The 19538-nt window shown below is 30.7% G+C and overlaps 1 protein-coding gene across 1 annotated transcript in view; it reads left to right on the forward strand.

Moving 5' to 3' along the window:
* The window catches only part of LOC137404182 (CAAX prenyl protease 1 homolog), a 56389-nt gene that overhangs the window by 18295 nt on the left and 18556 nt on the right, over positions 1-19538 (forward strand). The window contains exons 6-8 of the mRNA XM_068090343.1: positions 577-718; positions 12166-12323; positions 17065-17235. Of these exons, the coding sequence (XP_067946444.1) occupies positions 577-718; positions 12166-12323; positions 17065-17235 (471 nt within the window). The remainder of the gene's footprint in view (positions 1-576; positions 719-12165; positions 12324-17064; positions 17236-19538) is intronic.

Consider the following 19538-nt stretch of genomic DNA (forward strand, 5'->3'; position numbering starts at 1 on the left):
ATGTATGTAGGATCGGTGTTATGTTAAAGCTGCCACGAATCTTTTGAACTAATTATTGAAAATTGATTATTTGAAGTTTTTGTATGTTTGTAATACCGGATCAAGGCATGACTTGAGATTAATAGTCTGTTGTTAACGATAAGAATCTTCCTCGTATGTATATTGTTATGGTCTTTTATTAGCCTTCTATCAGCCTTATCAGTTCATATTGTCAGAATAGGCTTGAAAGGTTTTTAACAAAGTTATTATATTATATTTACGTGAGTTTAAAATAAAAACTAGACAAAATAATTTCACATTTACACATGTTTTAGCAAGACACAATACTTGTTTGGAGCATATTCTATGATGGTAATTCATATGGGTTTTCATTAGACTTCGATAGATTCATGTCAACTATTTGACTCATAGATTCATGCATATTCTTAGGTTCGTGCGTATTCACGACTTTAAAACAAAGTTAAGCCATAGCCCCAGGCAAAAAACTTGTCTTGGTTAGTAATACCAGTGCAACTACAACTGGAGCTTCCTTCCTTCCAGTGGAGTTGTCAACTCCACTTTTGTTTTTGATAACAGGTAATGGTGACCGTTTACCCAGACTACATTGCTCCTCTGTTTGACACCTTCACACCTCTCGCTGATGGACCACTCAAATCTGAGATTGAAAAACTCGCAGCCAGTATCAACTTTCCACTCACCAAACTCTATGTAGTTGATGGTGAGTTTATGACATTGAAGTTTTATTTATATAAAGTGTGTGTTATATACCGTAAAACCTCTAATTGAATGTCACCCTTATTTGAACGTGGCCTTATTTGTCCACTACTATAGAAGAAGGGTTGAAAAATAGAGCGCCACCCTTTAATTGAACACCACCTCCATTTGACCGCCACTTTGACGTTCTTTGATCTTTACAAGCCCATAATAGGAAGTGGTCAGAAGAAAAGTGTCTACAAAATTGTACTATTAATGACTTTCGCTGTTTCTGTTCGAATAGAACTCAAAAGCTTTTCGGTTTTTTTGGTAAAACTTAGAAAGCAACACCATAGAAATAATTAATAATTGTATCACGCTAATAGTAGTTCCTTGTTTAACGCAGTCTTGATACTTCAATGTATGTGAAAGACGGTTTACATTTATCATGGTATATGAATGACTAGTTTTAGGCTCCCATACGGCTAAAGTGTATCATTAATTGTAGCATACAACGCGTAGGTTTAGCTCTGCTAAACAATTGGGGGGGGGTAGTTTCCTCAAATATTTGTGTCAAATAAAAAATGTACAAATAGCCTGTGTGTTTTATTCTAATAAAATATAAAAGTCATTTATGGAAAACACAAAATACAGTCAATATTTCATAAACCGCAACAGTGCTGTGCGTACAAAGTATATAATATCGACTAGTTAAGCAGTGCAAAAGAAGAGTTGAGGTCAGAAGATATTGTGGAAGGTGTTGGACAGACAGAGAAAGATGAAATTGTTCCAAACTAAAGCAATAATCAAAACCCAACTGGCAGAACAAATGATGCAAATTTTTTTGTTTCAAAAATGTTAATTTTAGTTTTTGTTTGTCACAGATTTTGGATATACATTTGTAGTATTTGATAGATTATTATGTAACTTATAAATTTGCAGATCTATAGCCTATTATTTATTAGCATCCTTGCGGTTATCTTAACACAGCTAACAATGGATCGGTGCTTATAACTCCTTTTTTATTGCACATAAAAAGCCAGTTTTGGCTGCAAACTGTAGCAAACATATCAATGAGTACAATGAGATTTATGTAATTCTTTTAAATATACATGTAGTTTTAAAATAAAATACGCCTTCAAATTTAGAATGAAATAAAAAATTGAAAGCTTCAACAAATTGCAAAGCAAGGCACAGACTATAATATCATCGCAGGTTAATTGCAAGCAATAGATATCAACTGGTAGTGATATTTTTTGGCTTCCCAATGCATATTTATGGAGAGATCTGCGATGAGTTGGAGGTAAGTTAGCAGATTTCTTGTACCTAAAAAGATTAATGTCGCTCCACCCGAAGGAGAGTGCAAAATACAGTCAAACATGGATAACTCGAACTTCAAGGGACCGAGCAAAAGTGTTCGAATTATCAGAGCGTTCAAGTTATCAGAGCACTGTCACAAGTCCATATATTTACTTATTTATTAGTAGATACATGTACATATACAAACTATAATATAAATCAAAAGCACAAATGGCTTGTTTCAAATTAAATGCTTCTAATGTAAAGTTTAAAACGTTTTCATGAAAAAGTATAGAGATTTTTCTATCACTTGAGATTGGTTTGTTGTTTGAGGTGATGTTATTGCCAGGACGTTTTTCAGATTGACATTGGCAAAACTTGATCGTTGTTGAAATGCTCAAAAGAAAAGACATTTTTTTCTTTTGGGGTTTTACCCACGATCAATTTTGCCGTTTTTTCTTGAAGTTTATGCAGATTACCTTACTTTACCTGGGATTCGTTAAGAGCAACACTCCGAGGCAGTTCAATTAGAAGTTTTACGAGGTTTTACGGTACATTCTATATCACTCACGCTTTTTTAATAGATACTTATTGAATGTACACACGTATTCTGTGTTTAGGTCAAACGATGAATAGTTTTTTGTAGCTCAGACAACGTATACGTTTAATTACAACATTTTTTAAGACGTTTTAAACATTCAACATTCCGACGTTGATTCAACACGGAATCAACGTCGGAAAACTATTCATCACGGGCTAGCCGGGTCACGCACTCAAGGATTTTCGCCACGCACATACAAAACAACATGCGATTTTTGTTTTATATGTGCGTGGCGAAAATCCTTGCGCGCGTGACCCGGCTAGCCCGTGCTATTCTTCATATCGCAGTATAAATCAAATTTCACCAAACTTTTAGAAAAGTCGTTGACAAAAATATTTTGCCGATGGTGGTAATAACGACGCTTATGAATTACGAAAAGATGAAGTTTACCTCTATGGCTTTGAATAAAGTGATTTTCTAAAGCGATAACAACCGTTTCGGTAGCCGTTGGGCAAAAAAACAGTTCGAATTAACAGTGTTGAGTTCGAGTTATCTATAGCAATTTATCATTACGTGGGAACGGACCAAAGGAAATGTTCGAATTAACCATGTGTTCGAGCTATCCGTGGACGAGTTATCCATGTTTGACTGTATAAGCAATATTCGCTTCACGCGTAAAAGGGTTTACTTTATCTTGGTTTTACCAAAATTTTGATGAGCTATTTGGAAATACAACGCCAGCCTCTATTTGAATGCTACCACTATTTGACCACCACCATAGGGGAAGGGTTGAAAAATAGAGGTTTTATAGTATTTACAGAATTTTTATTACCTGACATGGCCAAACAAATTGCAGAAACAGCCAATTTGGGGATTAATGAGGTTTAAAATCATTTTATAGCTCACTCTGTTGTTAAAAACACGCAAAATCATTTTATAGCTCACTTTGTTGTTAACAACATACAAAATCATTTTATAGCTCACTCTGTTGTTAACAACATACAAAATCATTTTATAACTCACTCTGTTGTTAAAAACATACAAAATCATTTTATAGCTCACTCTGTTGTTAACAACATACAAAATCATTTTATAGCTCACTCTGTTGTTAACAACATACAAAATCATTTTATAGCTCACTCTGTTGTTAACAACATACAAAATCATTTTATAGCTCACTCTGTTGTTAACAACATACAAAATCATTTTATAGCTCACTTTGTTGTTAACAACATACAAAATCATTTTATAGCTCACTCTGTTGTTAACAACATACAAAATCATTTTATAGCTCACTTTGTTGTTAACAACATACAAAATCATTTTATAGCTTACTCTGTTGTTAACAACATACAAAATCATTTTATAGCTCACTTTGTTGTTAACAACATACAAAATCATTTTATAGCTTACTCTGTCGTTAACAACATACAAAATCATTTTATAGCTCACTCTGTTGTTTAACAACATACAAAATCATTTTATAGCTCACTCTGTTGTTTAACAACATACAAAATCATTTTATAGCTCACTTTGTTGTTAACAACATACAAAATCATTTTATAGCTCACTCTGTTGTTAACAACATACAAAATCATTTTATAGCTCACTTTGTTGTTAACAACATACAAAATCATTTTATAGCTTACTCTGTTGTTAACAACATACAAAATCATTTTATAGCTCACTCTGTTGTTAACAACATACAAAATCATTTTATAACTCACTCTGTTGTTAACAACATACAAAACCATTTTATAGCTCACTCTGTTGTTAAAAACACGCAAAATCATTTTATAGCTCACTTTGTTGTTAACAACATACAAAATCATTTTATAGCTCACTTTGTTGTTAACAACATACAAAATCATTTTATAGCTTACTCTGTTGTTAACAACATACAAAATCATTTTATAGCTCACTCTGTTGTTTAACAACATACAAAATCATTTTATAGCTCACTCTGTTGTTTAACAACATACAAAATCATTTTATAGCTTACTCTGTTGTTAACAACATACAAAATCATTTTATAGCTCACTCTGTTGTTTAACAACATACAAAATCATTTTATAGCTCACTCTGTTGTTTAACAACATACAAAATCATTTTATAGCTCACTCTGTTGTTAACAACATACAAAATCATTTTATAACTCACTCTGTTGTTAACAACATACAAAATCATTTTATAGCTCACTCTGTTGTTAACAACATACAAAATCATTTTATAGCTCACTCTGTTGTTAACAACATACAAAATCATTTTATAGCTCACTTTGTTGTTAACAACATACAAAATCATTTTATAGCTCACTCTGTTGTTAACAACATACAAAATCATTTTATAACTCACTCTGTTGTTAACAACATACAAAACCATTTTATAGCTCACTCTGTTGTTTAACAACATACAAAATCATTTTATAGCTCACTCTGTTGTTAACAACATACAAAATCATTTTATAGCTCACTCTGTTGTTAACAACATACAAAATCATTTTATAGCTCACTTTGTTGTTAACAACATACAAAATCATTTTATAGCTCACTTTGTTGTTAACAACATACAAAATCATTTTATAGCTCACTCTGTTGTTAACAACATACAAAATCATTTTATAACTCACTCTGTTGTTAACAACATACAAAACCATTTTATAGCTCACTCTGTTGTTAACAACATACAAAATCATTTTATAGCTCACTTTGTTGTTAACAACATACAAAATCATTTTATAGCTTACTCTGTTGTTAACAACATACAAAATCATTTTATAGCTCACTCTGTTGTTAACAACATACAAAATCATTTTATAACTCACTCTGTTGTTAACAACATACAAAACCATTTTATAGCTCACTCTGTTGTTAAAAACACGCGAAATCATTTTATAGCTCACTTTGTTGTTAACAACATACAAAATCATTTTATAGCTCACTTTGTTGTTAACAACATACAAAATCATTTTATAGCTCACTTTGTTGTTAACAACATACAAAATCATTTTATAGCTTACTCTGTTGTTAACAACATACAAAATCATTTTATAGCTCACTCTGTTGTTAACAACATACAAAATCATTTTATAGCTCACTTTGTTGTTAACAACATACAAAATCATTTTATAGCTCACTCTGTTGTTAACAACATACAAAATCATTTTATAACTCACTCTGTTGTTAACAACATACAATACCATTTTATAGCTCACTCTGTTGTTAACAACATACAAAATCATTTTATAACTCACTCTGTTGTTAACAACATACAAAACCATTTTATAGCTCACTCTGTTGTTAAAAACACGCAAAATCATTTTATAGCTCACTTTGTTGTTAACAACATACAAAATCATTTTATAGCTCACTCTGTTGTTAACAACATACAAAATCATTTTATAACTCACTCTGTTGTTAACAACATACAAAACCATTTTATAGCTCACTCTGTTGTTAACAACATACAAAATCATTTTATAGCTCACTTTGTTGTTAACAACATACAAAATCATTTTATAGCTCACTCTGTTGTTAACAACATACAAAATCATTTTATAGCTCACTCTGTTGTTTAACAACATACAAAATCATTTTATAACTTACTTTGTTGTTAACAACATACAAAATCATTTTAAAGCTTACTCTGTTGTTAACAACATACAAAATCATTTTATAGCTCACTCTGTTGTTAACAACATACAAAATCATTTTATAACTTACTTTGTTGTTAACAACATACAAAATCATTTTATAGCTCACTCTGTTGTTAACAACATACAAAATCATTTTATAACTTACTCTGTTGTTATAAACAGAGTAAGACATGGTGAATCTTTTGATACCAACAGAGTGAGTTATAAAATTATTTTGTATGTTGTTAACAACAGAGTGAGTTATAAAATTATTTTGTATGTTGTTAACAACAGAGTGAGTTATAAAATGATTTTGTATGTTGTTAACAACAGAGTGAGCTATAAAATGATTTTGTATGTTGTTAACAACAGAGTGAGTTATAAAATGATTTTGTATGTTGTTAACAACAGAGTGAGTTATAAAATTATTTTGTATGTTGTTAACAACAGAGTGGGTTATAAAATGATTTTGTATGTTGTTAACAACAGAGTGAGCTATAAAATGATTTTGTATGTTGTTAACAACAAAGTGAGCTATAAAATGATTTTGTATGTTGTTAACAACAGAGTAAGCTATAAAATGATTTTGTATGTTGTTAACAACAAAGTGAGCTATAAAATGATTTTGTATGTTGTTAACAACAGAGTAAACTATAAAATGATTTTGTATGTTGTTAACAACAAAGTGAGCTATAAAATGATTTTGTATGTTGTTAACAACAGAGTGAGCTATAAAATGATTTTGTATGTTGTTAACAACAGAGTGAGCTATAAAATGATTTTGTATGTTGTTAACAACAGAGTGAGTTATAAAATGATTTTGTATGTTGTTAACAACAGAGTGAGCTATAAAATGATTTTGTATGTTGTTAACAACAAAGTGAGCTATAAAATGATTTTGTATGTTGTTAACAACAGAGTGAGTTATAAAATGATTTTGTATGTTGTTAACAACAGAGTGAGTTATAAAATGATTTTGTATGTTGTTAACAACAGAGTGAGTTATAAAATGATTTTGTATGTTGTTAACAACAGAGTGAGCTATAAAATGATTTTGTATGTTTTTAACAACAGAGTGAGTTATAAAATGATTTTGTATGTTGTTAACAACAGAGTGAGCTATAAAATGATTTTGTATGTTGTTAACAACAGAGTGAGCTATAAAATGATTTTGTATGTTGTTAAACAACAGAGTGAGCTATAAAATGGTTTTGTATGTTGTTAACAACAGAGTAAGCAATAAAATGATTTTGTATGTTGTTAACAACAAAGTGAGCTATAAAATGATTTTGTATGTTGTTAACAACAGAGTAAGCTATAAAATGATTTTGTATGTTGTTAACAACAAAGTGAGCTATAAAATGATTTTGTATGTTGTTAACAACATACAAAATCATTTTTTAACTCACTTTGTTGTTAACAACATACAAAATAATTTTATAGCTCACTCTGTTGTTAACAACATACAAAACCATTTTATAGCTCACTCTGTTGTTAACAACATACAAAATCATTTTATAACTCACTCTGTTGTTAACAACATACAAAACCATTTTATAGCTCACTCTGTTGTTAAAAACACGCAAAATCATTTTATAGCTCACTTTGTTGTTAACAACATACAAAATCATTTTATAGCTCACTCTGTTGTTAACAACATACAAAATCATTTTATAACTCACTCTGTTGTTAACAACATACAAAACCATTTTATAGCTCACTCTGTTGTTAACAACATACAAAATCATTTTATAGCTTACTCTGTTGTTAACAACATACAAAATCATTTTATAGCTCACTCTGTTGTTTGACAACATACAAAATCATTTTATAACTTACTTTGTTGTTAACAACATACAAAATCATTTTATAGCTTACTCTGTTGTTAACAACATACAAAATCATTTTATAGCTCACTCTGTTGTTAACAACATACAAAATCATTTTATAACTTACTTTGTTGTTAACAACATACAAAATCCTTTTATAGCTCACTCTGTTGTTAACAACATACAAAATAATTTTATAACTCACTTTGTTGTTAACAACATACAAAATAATTTTATAGCTCACTCTGTTGTTAACAACATATAAAATAATTTTATAACTCACTTTGTTGTTAACAACATACAAAATAATTTTATAGCTCACTCTGTTGTTAACAACATACAAAATCATTTTATAACTCACTCTGTTGTTAACAACATACAAAATCATTTTATAGCTCACTCTGTTGTTAACAACATACAAAATCATTTTATAGCTCACTCTGTTGTTAACAACATACAAAATCATTTTATAGCTCACTTTGTTGTTAACAACATACAAAATCATTTTATAGCTTACTCTGTTGTTAACAACATACAAAATCATTTTATAGCTCACTTTGTTGTTAACAACATACAAAATCATTTTATAGCTTACTCTGTTGTTAACAACATACAAAATCATTTTATAGCTCACTTTGTTGTTAACAACATACAAAATCATTTTATAGCTCACTCTGTTGTTAACAACATACAAAATCATTTTATAACTCACTCTGTTGTTAACAACATACAAAATCATTTTATAGCTCACTCTGTTGTTAACAACATACAAAATCATTTTATAACTCACTCTGTTGTTAACAACATACAAAATCATTTTATAGCTCACTCTGTTGTTAACAACATACAAAATCATTTTATAGCTCACTTTGTTGTTAACAACATGCAAAATCATTTTATAGCTCACTCTGTTGTTAACAACATACAAAATCATTTTATAGCTCACTCTGTTGTTTAACAACATACAAAATCATTTTATAGCTCACTCTGTTGTTAACAACATACAAAATCATTTTATAGCTCACTCTGTTGTTAACAACATACAAAATCATTTTATAGCTCACTCTGTTGTTAACAACATACAACATCATTTTGTAGCTCATTCTGTTGTTAACAACATACAAAATCATTTTATAGCTCACTCTGTTGTTAACAACATACAAAATCATTTTATAGCTCACTCTGTTGTTAACAACATACAAAATCATTTTATAACTCACTCTGTTGTTAACAACATACAAAACCATTTTATAGCTCACTCTGTTGTTTAACAACATACCAAATCATTTTATAGCTCACTTTGTTGTTAACAACATACAAAATCATTTTATAGCTCACTCTGTTGTTTAACAACATACAAAATCAATTTATAGCTCACTCTGTTGTTAACAACATACAAAATCATTTTATAGCTCACTCTGTTGTTAACAACATACAAAATCATTTTATAGCTCACTTTGTTGTTAACAACATACAAAATCATTTTATAGCTCACTCTGTTGTTAAAAACATACAAAATCATTTTATAACTCACTCTGTTGTTAACAACATACAAAATCATTTTATAGCTTACTCTGTTGTTAACAACATACAAAATCATTTTATAGCTCACTTTGTTGTTAACAACATACAAAATCATTTTATAGCTCACTTTGTTGTTAAAAACATACAAAATCATTTTATAGCTCACTTTGTTGTTAACAACATACAAAATCATTTTATAGCTCACTTTGTTGTTAACAACATACAAAATCATTTTATAGCTCACTTTGTTGTTAACAACATACAAAATCATTTTATAGCTCACTCTGTTGTTAACAACATACAAAATAATTTTATAGCTCACTCTGTTGTTAACAACATACAAAATAATTTTATAGCTTACTCTGTTGTTAACAACATACAAAACCATTTTATAACTCACTCAGTTGTTAACAACATACAAAATCCTTTTATAGCTCACTCTGTTGTTAACAACATACAAAATCATTTTATAACTCACTCTGTTGTTAACAACATACAAAATCATTTTATAGCTCACTTTGTTGTTAACAACATACAAAATCATTTTATAGCTCACTCTGTTGTTAACAACATACAAAATCATTTTATAACTCACTCTGTTGTTAACAACATACAAAATCATTTTATAGCTCACTCTGTTGTTAACAACATACAAAATAATTTTATAACTCACTTTGTTGTTAACAACATACAAAATAATTTTATAGCTCACTCTGTTGTTAACAACATACAAAATAATTTTATAACTCACTTTGTTGTTAACAACATACAAAATAATTTTATAGCTCACTCTGTTGTTAACAACATACAAAATCATTTTATAACTCACTCTGTTGTTAACAACATACAAAATCATTTTATAGCTCACTCTGTTGTTAACAACATACAAAATCATTTTATAGCTCACTCTGTTGTTAACAACATACAAAATCATTTTATAGCTCACTTTGTTGTTAACAACATACAAAATCATTTTATAGCTTACTCTGTTGTTAACAACATACAAAATCATTTTATAGCTCACTTTGTTGTTAACAACATACAAAATCATTTTATAGCTCACTCTGTTGTTAACAACATACAAAATCATTTTATAACTCACTCTGTTGTTAACAACATACAAAATCATTTTATAGCTCACTCTGTTGTTAACAACATACAAAATCATTTTATAACTCACTCTGTTGTTAACAACATACAAAATCATTTTATAGCTCACTCTGTTGTTAACAACATACAAAATCATTTTATAGCTCACTTTGTTGTTAACAACATGCAAAATCATTTTATAGCTCACTCTGTTGTTAACAACATACAAAATCATTTTATAGCTCACTCTGTTGTTTAACAACATACAAAATCATTTTATAGCTCACTCTGTTGTTAACAACATACAAAATCATTTTATAGCTCACTCTGTTGTTAACAACATACAAAATCATTTTATAGCTCACTCTGTTGTTAACAACATACAAAATCATTTTATAGCTCACTCTGTTGTTAACAACATACAAAATCATTTTATAGCTCACTCTGTTGTTAACAACATACAAAATCATTTTATAGCTCACTCTGTTGTTAACAACATACAAAATCATTTTATAACTCACTCTGTTGTTAACAACATACAAAACCATTTTATAGCTCACTTTGTTGTTAACAACATACAAAATCATTTTATAGCTCACTTTGTTGTTAACAACATACAAAATCATTTTATAGCTCACTCTGTTGTTAACAACATACAAAATAATTTTATAGCTCACTCTGTTGTTAACAACATACAAAATAATTTTATAGCTTACTCTGTTGTTAACAACATACAAAACCATTTTATAACTCACTCTGTTGTTAACAACATACAAAATCCTTTTATAGCTCACTCTGTTGTTAACAACATACAAAATCATTTTATAACTCACTCTGTTGTTAACAACATACAAAATCATTTTATAGCTCACTTTGTTGTTAACAACATACAAAATCATTTTATAGCTCACTCTGTTGTTAACAACATACAAAATCATTTTATAACTTACTCTGTTGTTATAAACAGAGTAAGACATGGTGAATCTTTTGATACCAAGTAACTGTAATGTGAATTTTGTTGCAAGTCAACCTTTAAGTTAGTTTTATACATTAGTTTTTAGACGAGTATCTTTCTCTATGAGTGATTGCCTCATTTTTAAACTCTCATGTCCTGTTGATAGAGTGCTTTTTGTGACAATAAACTATAAGTTAGAGAGGTATAGAGAGGTGCTTATGTGATATTCCTGTTCATAATGATATTCCTGGTCATTAATAAATGGGAAGACATTTGCTTGGACTCGCCTCTAGCTTGTGAATATTGAGCACTATTTTTCATGCCATAACTGTTCGTTACGGTGATAATTGTTGTCTCTGGTCCCTTAGGCACACTTAAAACTTATTTAATAATAACATGTACTAATAATAATAATAATGTACGTACAAGATATGAGTCAGTTGCTTGGAGCGCTGGAAGTGAGCCACCTCATTGGTCCACAGTCAGCTCAAGCTATTGTAATTTTGCTGCAGTATCCATAGAGTTTACAAGCCCATAGAATGATCCCTTTCTGTTGAAAGCTTACCATTGGCATTATATTATTGTTTCTTCTTGTCTTCAGGTTCAACAAGGTCTAACCACAGCAATGCTTATTTCTATGGCTTTTTCAAAAACAAACGGATAGTTTTGTTTGACACTCTAATGGAAGACTACATCCTACCACAAAAGCAGACCGATGAAGCCAAGACTGAGACAAGTGCAGACGACTCTGAAGACAAAGTTAGTATATGTTGATTATTTTAGATACAAGTGTGAGAAAGTTGCCAGCTTAAAGCTAAGAATCGATCAGTTAAGGGTGGTGGTACTTTAACACCAAAGTTCCCATTTAGGTGTCTGAACGGGATTGATGTATATTTACACATTTAAATTGGTACAAATAGAATTTCTCACATCTGACCAACCGCAACATATGCAGTTAGTTTGTTTTATGAAACCGTTCATCGAGGAGCAAATATTGCTAGAAGAATACACGGTATTTAGGTTAATAGATTCACAGCACTGAAAACCTATGATAATTTATCAATCAACCTACGATAACTCGTCAATAAACCTATGATAACTCATCAATAAACCTATGATAGCTCATCAATAAACATGATAACTCATCAATAAACTTATGATAACTCATCAATAAACCTACGATAACTCATCAATAAACTGTGATAACTCATCGATAAACCTATAGTAACTCATCAATAAACCTATGATAGCTCATCAATAAACTTATGATAACTCATCAATAAACCTATGATAACTCATCAATAAACCTATGATAACTCATCAACAAACCTATAATAACTCATCAATAAACTTATGATAACTCATCAATAAACCTATGATAACTCATCAATAAACCTATGATTACTCATCAATAAACCTATGATAGCTCATCAATAAACCTATGATAGCTCATCAATAAACTTATCATAGCTCATCAATAAACTTATGATAACTCATCAATAAACTTATGATAGCCCATCAACAAACTTATGATAACTCATCAACAAACTTATGATAACTCATCAATAAATCTAGAAAGCAATTAGACAGCATCGAAACCTATTCATTATATAAAACTGTTTAAACTAAATCATATCTAAAAACTAAAATAATAATAAGTTTTTATTGTTATTTTACCATAGAGACAGTTAGACGTAAGTGTAGTCTCTGAGATATGCAGTGTAACTTCTCCAACTTTGACTAGCTGTAGGTTAGACTCACTGATTTTATGTATTGTAGATATATTATTTTTATATTGGTTAGACTCACTGATCTTATGTATTGTAGGTATATTATTTTTATATTGGTTAGACTCACTGATCTTATGTATTGTAGATATATTATTTTTATATTGGTTAGACTTACTGATATTATGTATTGTAGGTATATTATTATATATTGGTTAGACTCACTGATCTTATGTATTGTAGATTTATTATTATATATTGGTTAGACTCACTGATCTTATTTATTGTAGATATATTATTATATATTGGTTAGACTCACTGATCTTATGTATTGTAGATATATTATTATATATTGGTTAGACTCACTATTCTTATGTATTGTAGGTATATCATTATATATTGGTTAGACTCACTGATATTATGTATTGTAGGTATATTATTTATATATTGGTTAGACTCACTATTCTTATGTATTGTAGGTATATCATTATATATTGGTTAGACTCACTGATATTATGTATTGTAGATATTTATATTTAATTTTGCATCAGCTTTTTCGCTCTCTTTGAACAACTTGCGATGCTTCGAGAAATTTGGAATAGTGTATGTCAAAATTTTTTGCAAGGGTTGCTTTAATATTCGCCGATATTTTATGTTGTGTTGGATTCTGTGTGTCAGGGGTCATGATTGGTCAATGGGAAGTAAAACCCTAACAGTATTTAGTCAAACTGTGATGGCTTTAAAATTTATTCAATTTAATATGACGTGTATGGCAGTGCAATAGTCAAGCATTACTCATGGTATTGAAAACTTTCATCACAAAATCGCAGGCAATTTTTTTCGGTGGTTTAGGTTTAAAAAAAATAACACAGACTTTGGTGTTGATCATGCAAATGTAAAGTTATTTGGAGATTTCAGGAGCGCCACAAATTATCTGAGCACAGCAAATATCACTATAAGCGCGTCTAGTTTAGGTATTTTATATCGGTGACAGACAGTATTAAAACCAAGTTGAGACAGTGAAATGCTGCCAATTATCAGTGTTTCAGCAGATGTGGAAAAAAAATAAACCTTTCATACCATGACTGTGAAATATTGCTTTTTATTTTAAATGTTCGGCCAGACAGCGTGAATTTCTGTTACATTTTATTTATTATGTAGTCGTTTCAATGAGAAAATAGTAGACTTCATACCTTCAAATAAAATTACATTATCAGCAGTGGTGAGAGAAGACAATTTTCATCAACTATGCTACTATTTCAGTTTATTTGCTGCATATATTGCTAGGAAATGTTTTACATTATAGAAGTTTTTGGCGCGGATTTGAAATTTTGGTTTAAATAGGATGAGCTGAATAATTAAGATGAAATTGAAAGCATTTTATTTTATTGTACTGTTATCGTCATAGATATAGTAAACCCATTTACTATATCTATGGTTTACTATATCTATGGTTTACTATATCTATGGTTTACTATATCTATGGTTTACTATATCTATGGTTTACTATATCTATGGTTTACTATATCTATCGTTTACTGTATCTATGGTTTACTATATCTATGGTTTACTATATCTATGGTTTACTATATCTATGGTTTACTATATCTATGGTTTACTATATCTATGGTTTACTATATCTATCGTTTACTGTATCTATGGTTTACTATATCTATGGTTTACTGTATCTATGGTTTACTGTATTTATGGTTTACTGTATCTATGGTTTACTGTATCTATGGTTTACTATATCTATGGTTTACTATATCTATGGTTTACTATATCTATGGTTTCCTATATCTATGGTTTACTATATCTATGGTTTACTATATCTATGGTTTACTATATCTATGGTTTACTATATCTATGGTTATAGTACTTGAGCCGGTCAACCTTCTGTCAATATAATGTTATAATAGTCTGACTATCATTTGCTATCAATATCAAGGCTGCCAGGCTCACTATTTGCAAACCTGAAATAGGAGATCACTTATCATTGATTATGGATAATTATTTTAGAAAGAGCAATATATATTGTTACCGTTGCTATTTGAAAGTTCTATTCATCGGCATTTAGGTGGACCTTGACATTCAGAGATTAATTGTTCGCTCTTCGTTTCACACGTTGCAACAGTAGTAGTTTAATTTCAGTTTTAGCCCCAATTCGTTTTAGAATGCTGTTTGAAAGGCGATTTGTTCGAATTCTGAAATTATTGTTCCTATTACAGATAATGTAAATAATTTTATTTTGTTACCAGGCTAGATGGCTTTTTAGCTTTTTTTACTTTACACCATAAACTGTATAATAAAAAAAGCGGGTTGTAATATATAAAGTACATACATGTATTGCTGTATCTGTAGCAAGTTAGCAACGCATACCCCAGGGTAGTTTATTCCTTGAATATTTGCGTCAAATAAAAAGTGTGCTAATAGATGGTGTTTTATTCTAATAAAATATAATAGTCAATTACGGAAAACACTAAATACAATCAATGTCTCATAAACCACAATGAACACAGTGCGAGCAAAGTTGAGTACTAGTTATAACGATAGTGAGTGTGTCAGCTACTCACCAACACGTGTCATCATATTTCCTCATCTGAAATACCTCATCTTCATTCCGAAATGATGTTCAGCGTGCAAAGCAACAAACTTCTTTTTTTTGTTCACACTGCTAATTTTTTTCCAGGGTAGAAATGTTTGAAAATAGTCTGATATATTATATAAACACATTGATATATATATATGATATATTATATAAACACATTAATATATATAAATATATATGATATAGGCCCTACATGTATTATATAAATGCATTACTTCCTTTAATTCAGGCTACCGCACAAAAGCATAATGATAAATTAATACATCTGATAACCATATATACCATTGAAATAAATGCATTAAATACGAGGATATAAATTAAATGTAACAAATTAAATGGGATGAAAGAAACCAAATAAATGACATGAGGATCAATAACGTGAGGTTTTTGGGTTCGTGCAACCTTCACATTAAAGATCGATGAAATGAGGCTTCAAGACTCGTGAAGGTAGTCTAGTCTGCGCGAACTTCAAATTCACATAACTTATACATACATATATATATATATATATATATATATACATACATATAATTACATATATATACATATATATACATATACAGTCAAACATGGATAAACCATGGTTCTGGTTATGTAGAGGTTGATAAGGTGTTAGTAAAGGATCAGCTAACATTAAATTTTAAATAAGTTATCAATATGGACTAGCCAAGAGTAACTGTAGCAAGGAGACAATTCCAAACAAGGGTGAATCACTTGTCATAACCATCCAAGCCTAATCATTCAAACTCTTTTAAAACATACTTAATGTATTAAAGTATGTTTTAAAGAGTTCAGCTTGACTATTAGTACCCATAATAGCTGTTAGGTTGTTTTAGCATCGTTGTAGGACAACTCACATATATCTTACCCTGCATCATACAAGTTCGTAGTTGGTTCTATCTGGGAGCAACACGGTACAGCTGAATGCATATCTTAATTTTTTGAATTTCAGCATTGGTCAAAACTAAAAACAATTGCAGTTTAACCAAGAATATGTAGTATTATTTGGATGTAATCTAATTGGTATGTAGGCTATTGTGTGTGTGGCGTGTTAGGTTAGCTACTTGTTAACTTTAGATATTTCCTCTTGATGCAGCTTGTAGAAAAAATTAGAGTTAATGATAAATGAAATTTGTAAACTCAGCTTGTCATAATTTTCATATAGCCCGAGGCAGAAACAGAGGTGCTGGATGCAGCTGCGGCTAAAGATGCGTCTACAGAAGTAAAAACTGAGGCTAAGAAAGGTTGCACCAATGAAGAGGTTGTTGCTGTTTTGGCTCATGAACTTGGACACTGGTATCTCAATCATGTTCTCAAGAACTTCTTCATCGGTCAGGTGAGTCCAACACTCTTATTCTCTTTTATGAGTGCCTTCAGATGCAATAATTACAATTATTATACATCCTTTAACTCATAAATATAATATGTATAGTATATCACTCGTATTTACAACAGGGCTGCATATTAATTCAAAATATTTCATAATTGATGAAACTTTTAGATATGGCTGACATTGTATATCTTTATAACAATCTTTATTGACTGCTGCCAGGTTAACAGCACAGATTATATTATAGTCTATCTGTAGCTGGAAGAGGTTTTTAATTGATTTTCCTGACCATGTGGTCTAGTTACTCGCCTCTTTACCCCTGTCAGTGCTCAGATCACTGATGATCACGTGGCAAATGGTTTTCTTATTACATTTTGATATATATTTGGCAAGGTGCCTTCGGTTGAACAAAAAGCCAATCCTTGTGCCAGCTGTGACTCTTGATATGGTTGGCTATATGAACAAAGGGACTTGGTCAACCCTCTTTATCCGTCTCTTTGTTATATTGTTTCAACCGGTGTATCGTGGGACCCCTGAAAGGCCTTCAGCAGAGGAACTAATATTTATGGGATAGATATGGCTTGGAAACTCTTTGATATCCTCAAATATGTAGGGCTTACCTAGTTAGTGCGACACTGTCTGTCTGTCGGCAAACCTGGATCGAAGGGATCTTCCTTCAAACTTTCCTCGCCACATCGTTTCACAAAATTCCATAGAAAAATTATGGAACATCCTAGTTGTTGATAATTTCATATAATTACAACTTGTAAACATGTTCATGAAATCATCAGTAGTGCTGGTGTCAAGCGGGTTGATTACGCTGAGCCAGTCTTTTGAATTAATCATTAATTTAATAGTGATAAGAAACATAGAGTTAACCCTCATAGATAATACATGAACAGCTGAGGGTGAATGCCATGGCATTTCTATGTATGTGCAATAAGTGTTGTTGGTAGAGACAACTATCAGTTGTAAGTAAATTCATAAAGTTAGCAATATTGGATGATAGATGTAACACCTGCAAACACTCAGGAATAGCTAGCTATATCCTCTCTATGTAATCAATGAGTTTGTAGGGTGCCGGCTTGCTGTTGCATTTAAGTATCTCTCTGCCTTTTTGATATGAACACATTTTGACGTAGTCTAATCTTTCATCCCAATTACTAGTCAAAGTTTGGATCACCCATCATCTGCTATTAATCCTCTTTGATATGGTGAGTCGTTTGAAGATTGTCATCAGGTCATCAGTGGTGCGCAGGCAGAGTATTTGCCGACTGATTTCTTGTTTATTACTTGAGGTTTTACCACACTAAATACATCTGCTCTTCCTATACAGGGAGCCTGTAAGAGTTCTCATGTGTGACTAAGGCTGCTGCCTCTTCCAGTCATTTATGTGGAATACCAGGAACAGTAGTGGCCTATTGTTCTATCAAAATGTGACAAGTTCTATCTCACATTGTCAGTTCTGTGTAACAAGCTATACCCACAAGGCTGTGTATTACAAGTTCTACTCTACCTGGCTGGTTGTGTATAACAAGTTGTGCCCACAACTCTGTATAGTATGGTGTACCCACAATGCCGTGGTAACAAGCTGTGCCCCACAAGGTCATGTATGACAAGCTGTACATACAAGCCATGTAAAGCAGGATGGACCAATAATGCAGTGTATAAATCCTGGTTCCCATATACAGTCATACATGGATAACTCGCTCACGGATAGCTCGAATACATGGTTAAATCGAACGGTTTCTTTGGTCCATTCCTACGTAATGATAAATTGCTATAGATAACTCGACCTCAACTCTGTTAACTCGAACAGTTTTTGTCCAAAGGCTACCGAGACGGTTGTTATCGCTTTAGAAAATCACTTTATTCCAAGTCATAGAGGTAAACCTCAACTTTTCGTAAATCATAGGCGTCGTTATTACCACCGTCGGCAAAATATTTTTGTCAACGACTTTTCTAAAGGTTTGGTGAATTTTGATTTTTATCAAACATCCGCTTAGCGATCGCCTTTCGGAAACATGGAAAAGTGAGGTGACCTTCGCATAAACTTCAAGAAAAATCGGCAAAATTGATCTCGGTTAAAACGCTCAAAAGAAAAAGATGTCTTTTCTTCTGAGCATTTCAACAGCGATCAAGTTTTGCCAATTTTGATCTAAAAAATGTCCTGGCAATAACATCACTTCAAACAACAAAACAATTTCAAGTGATAGAAAAATCTCCTATACTTTTTGATAAAAAAGTTTTAAACTTTACATTAGAAGCATTTAATTTGAAACAAGCCATTTATGCTTTTGATTTATATT

Source organism: Watersipora subatra, chromosome 9 (assembly GCF_963576615.1).
Source record: "Watersipora subatra chromosome 9, tzWatSuba1.1, whole genome shotgun sequence".
Taxonomy (NCBI): Eukaryota; Metazoa; Bryozoa; class Gymnolaemata; order Cheilostomatida; family Watersiporidae; genus Watersipora; species Watersipora subatra.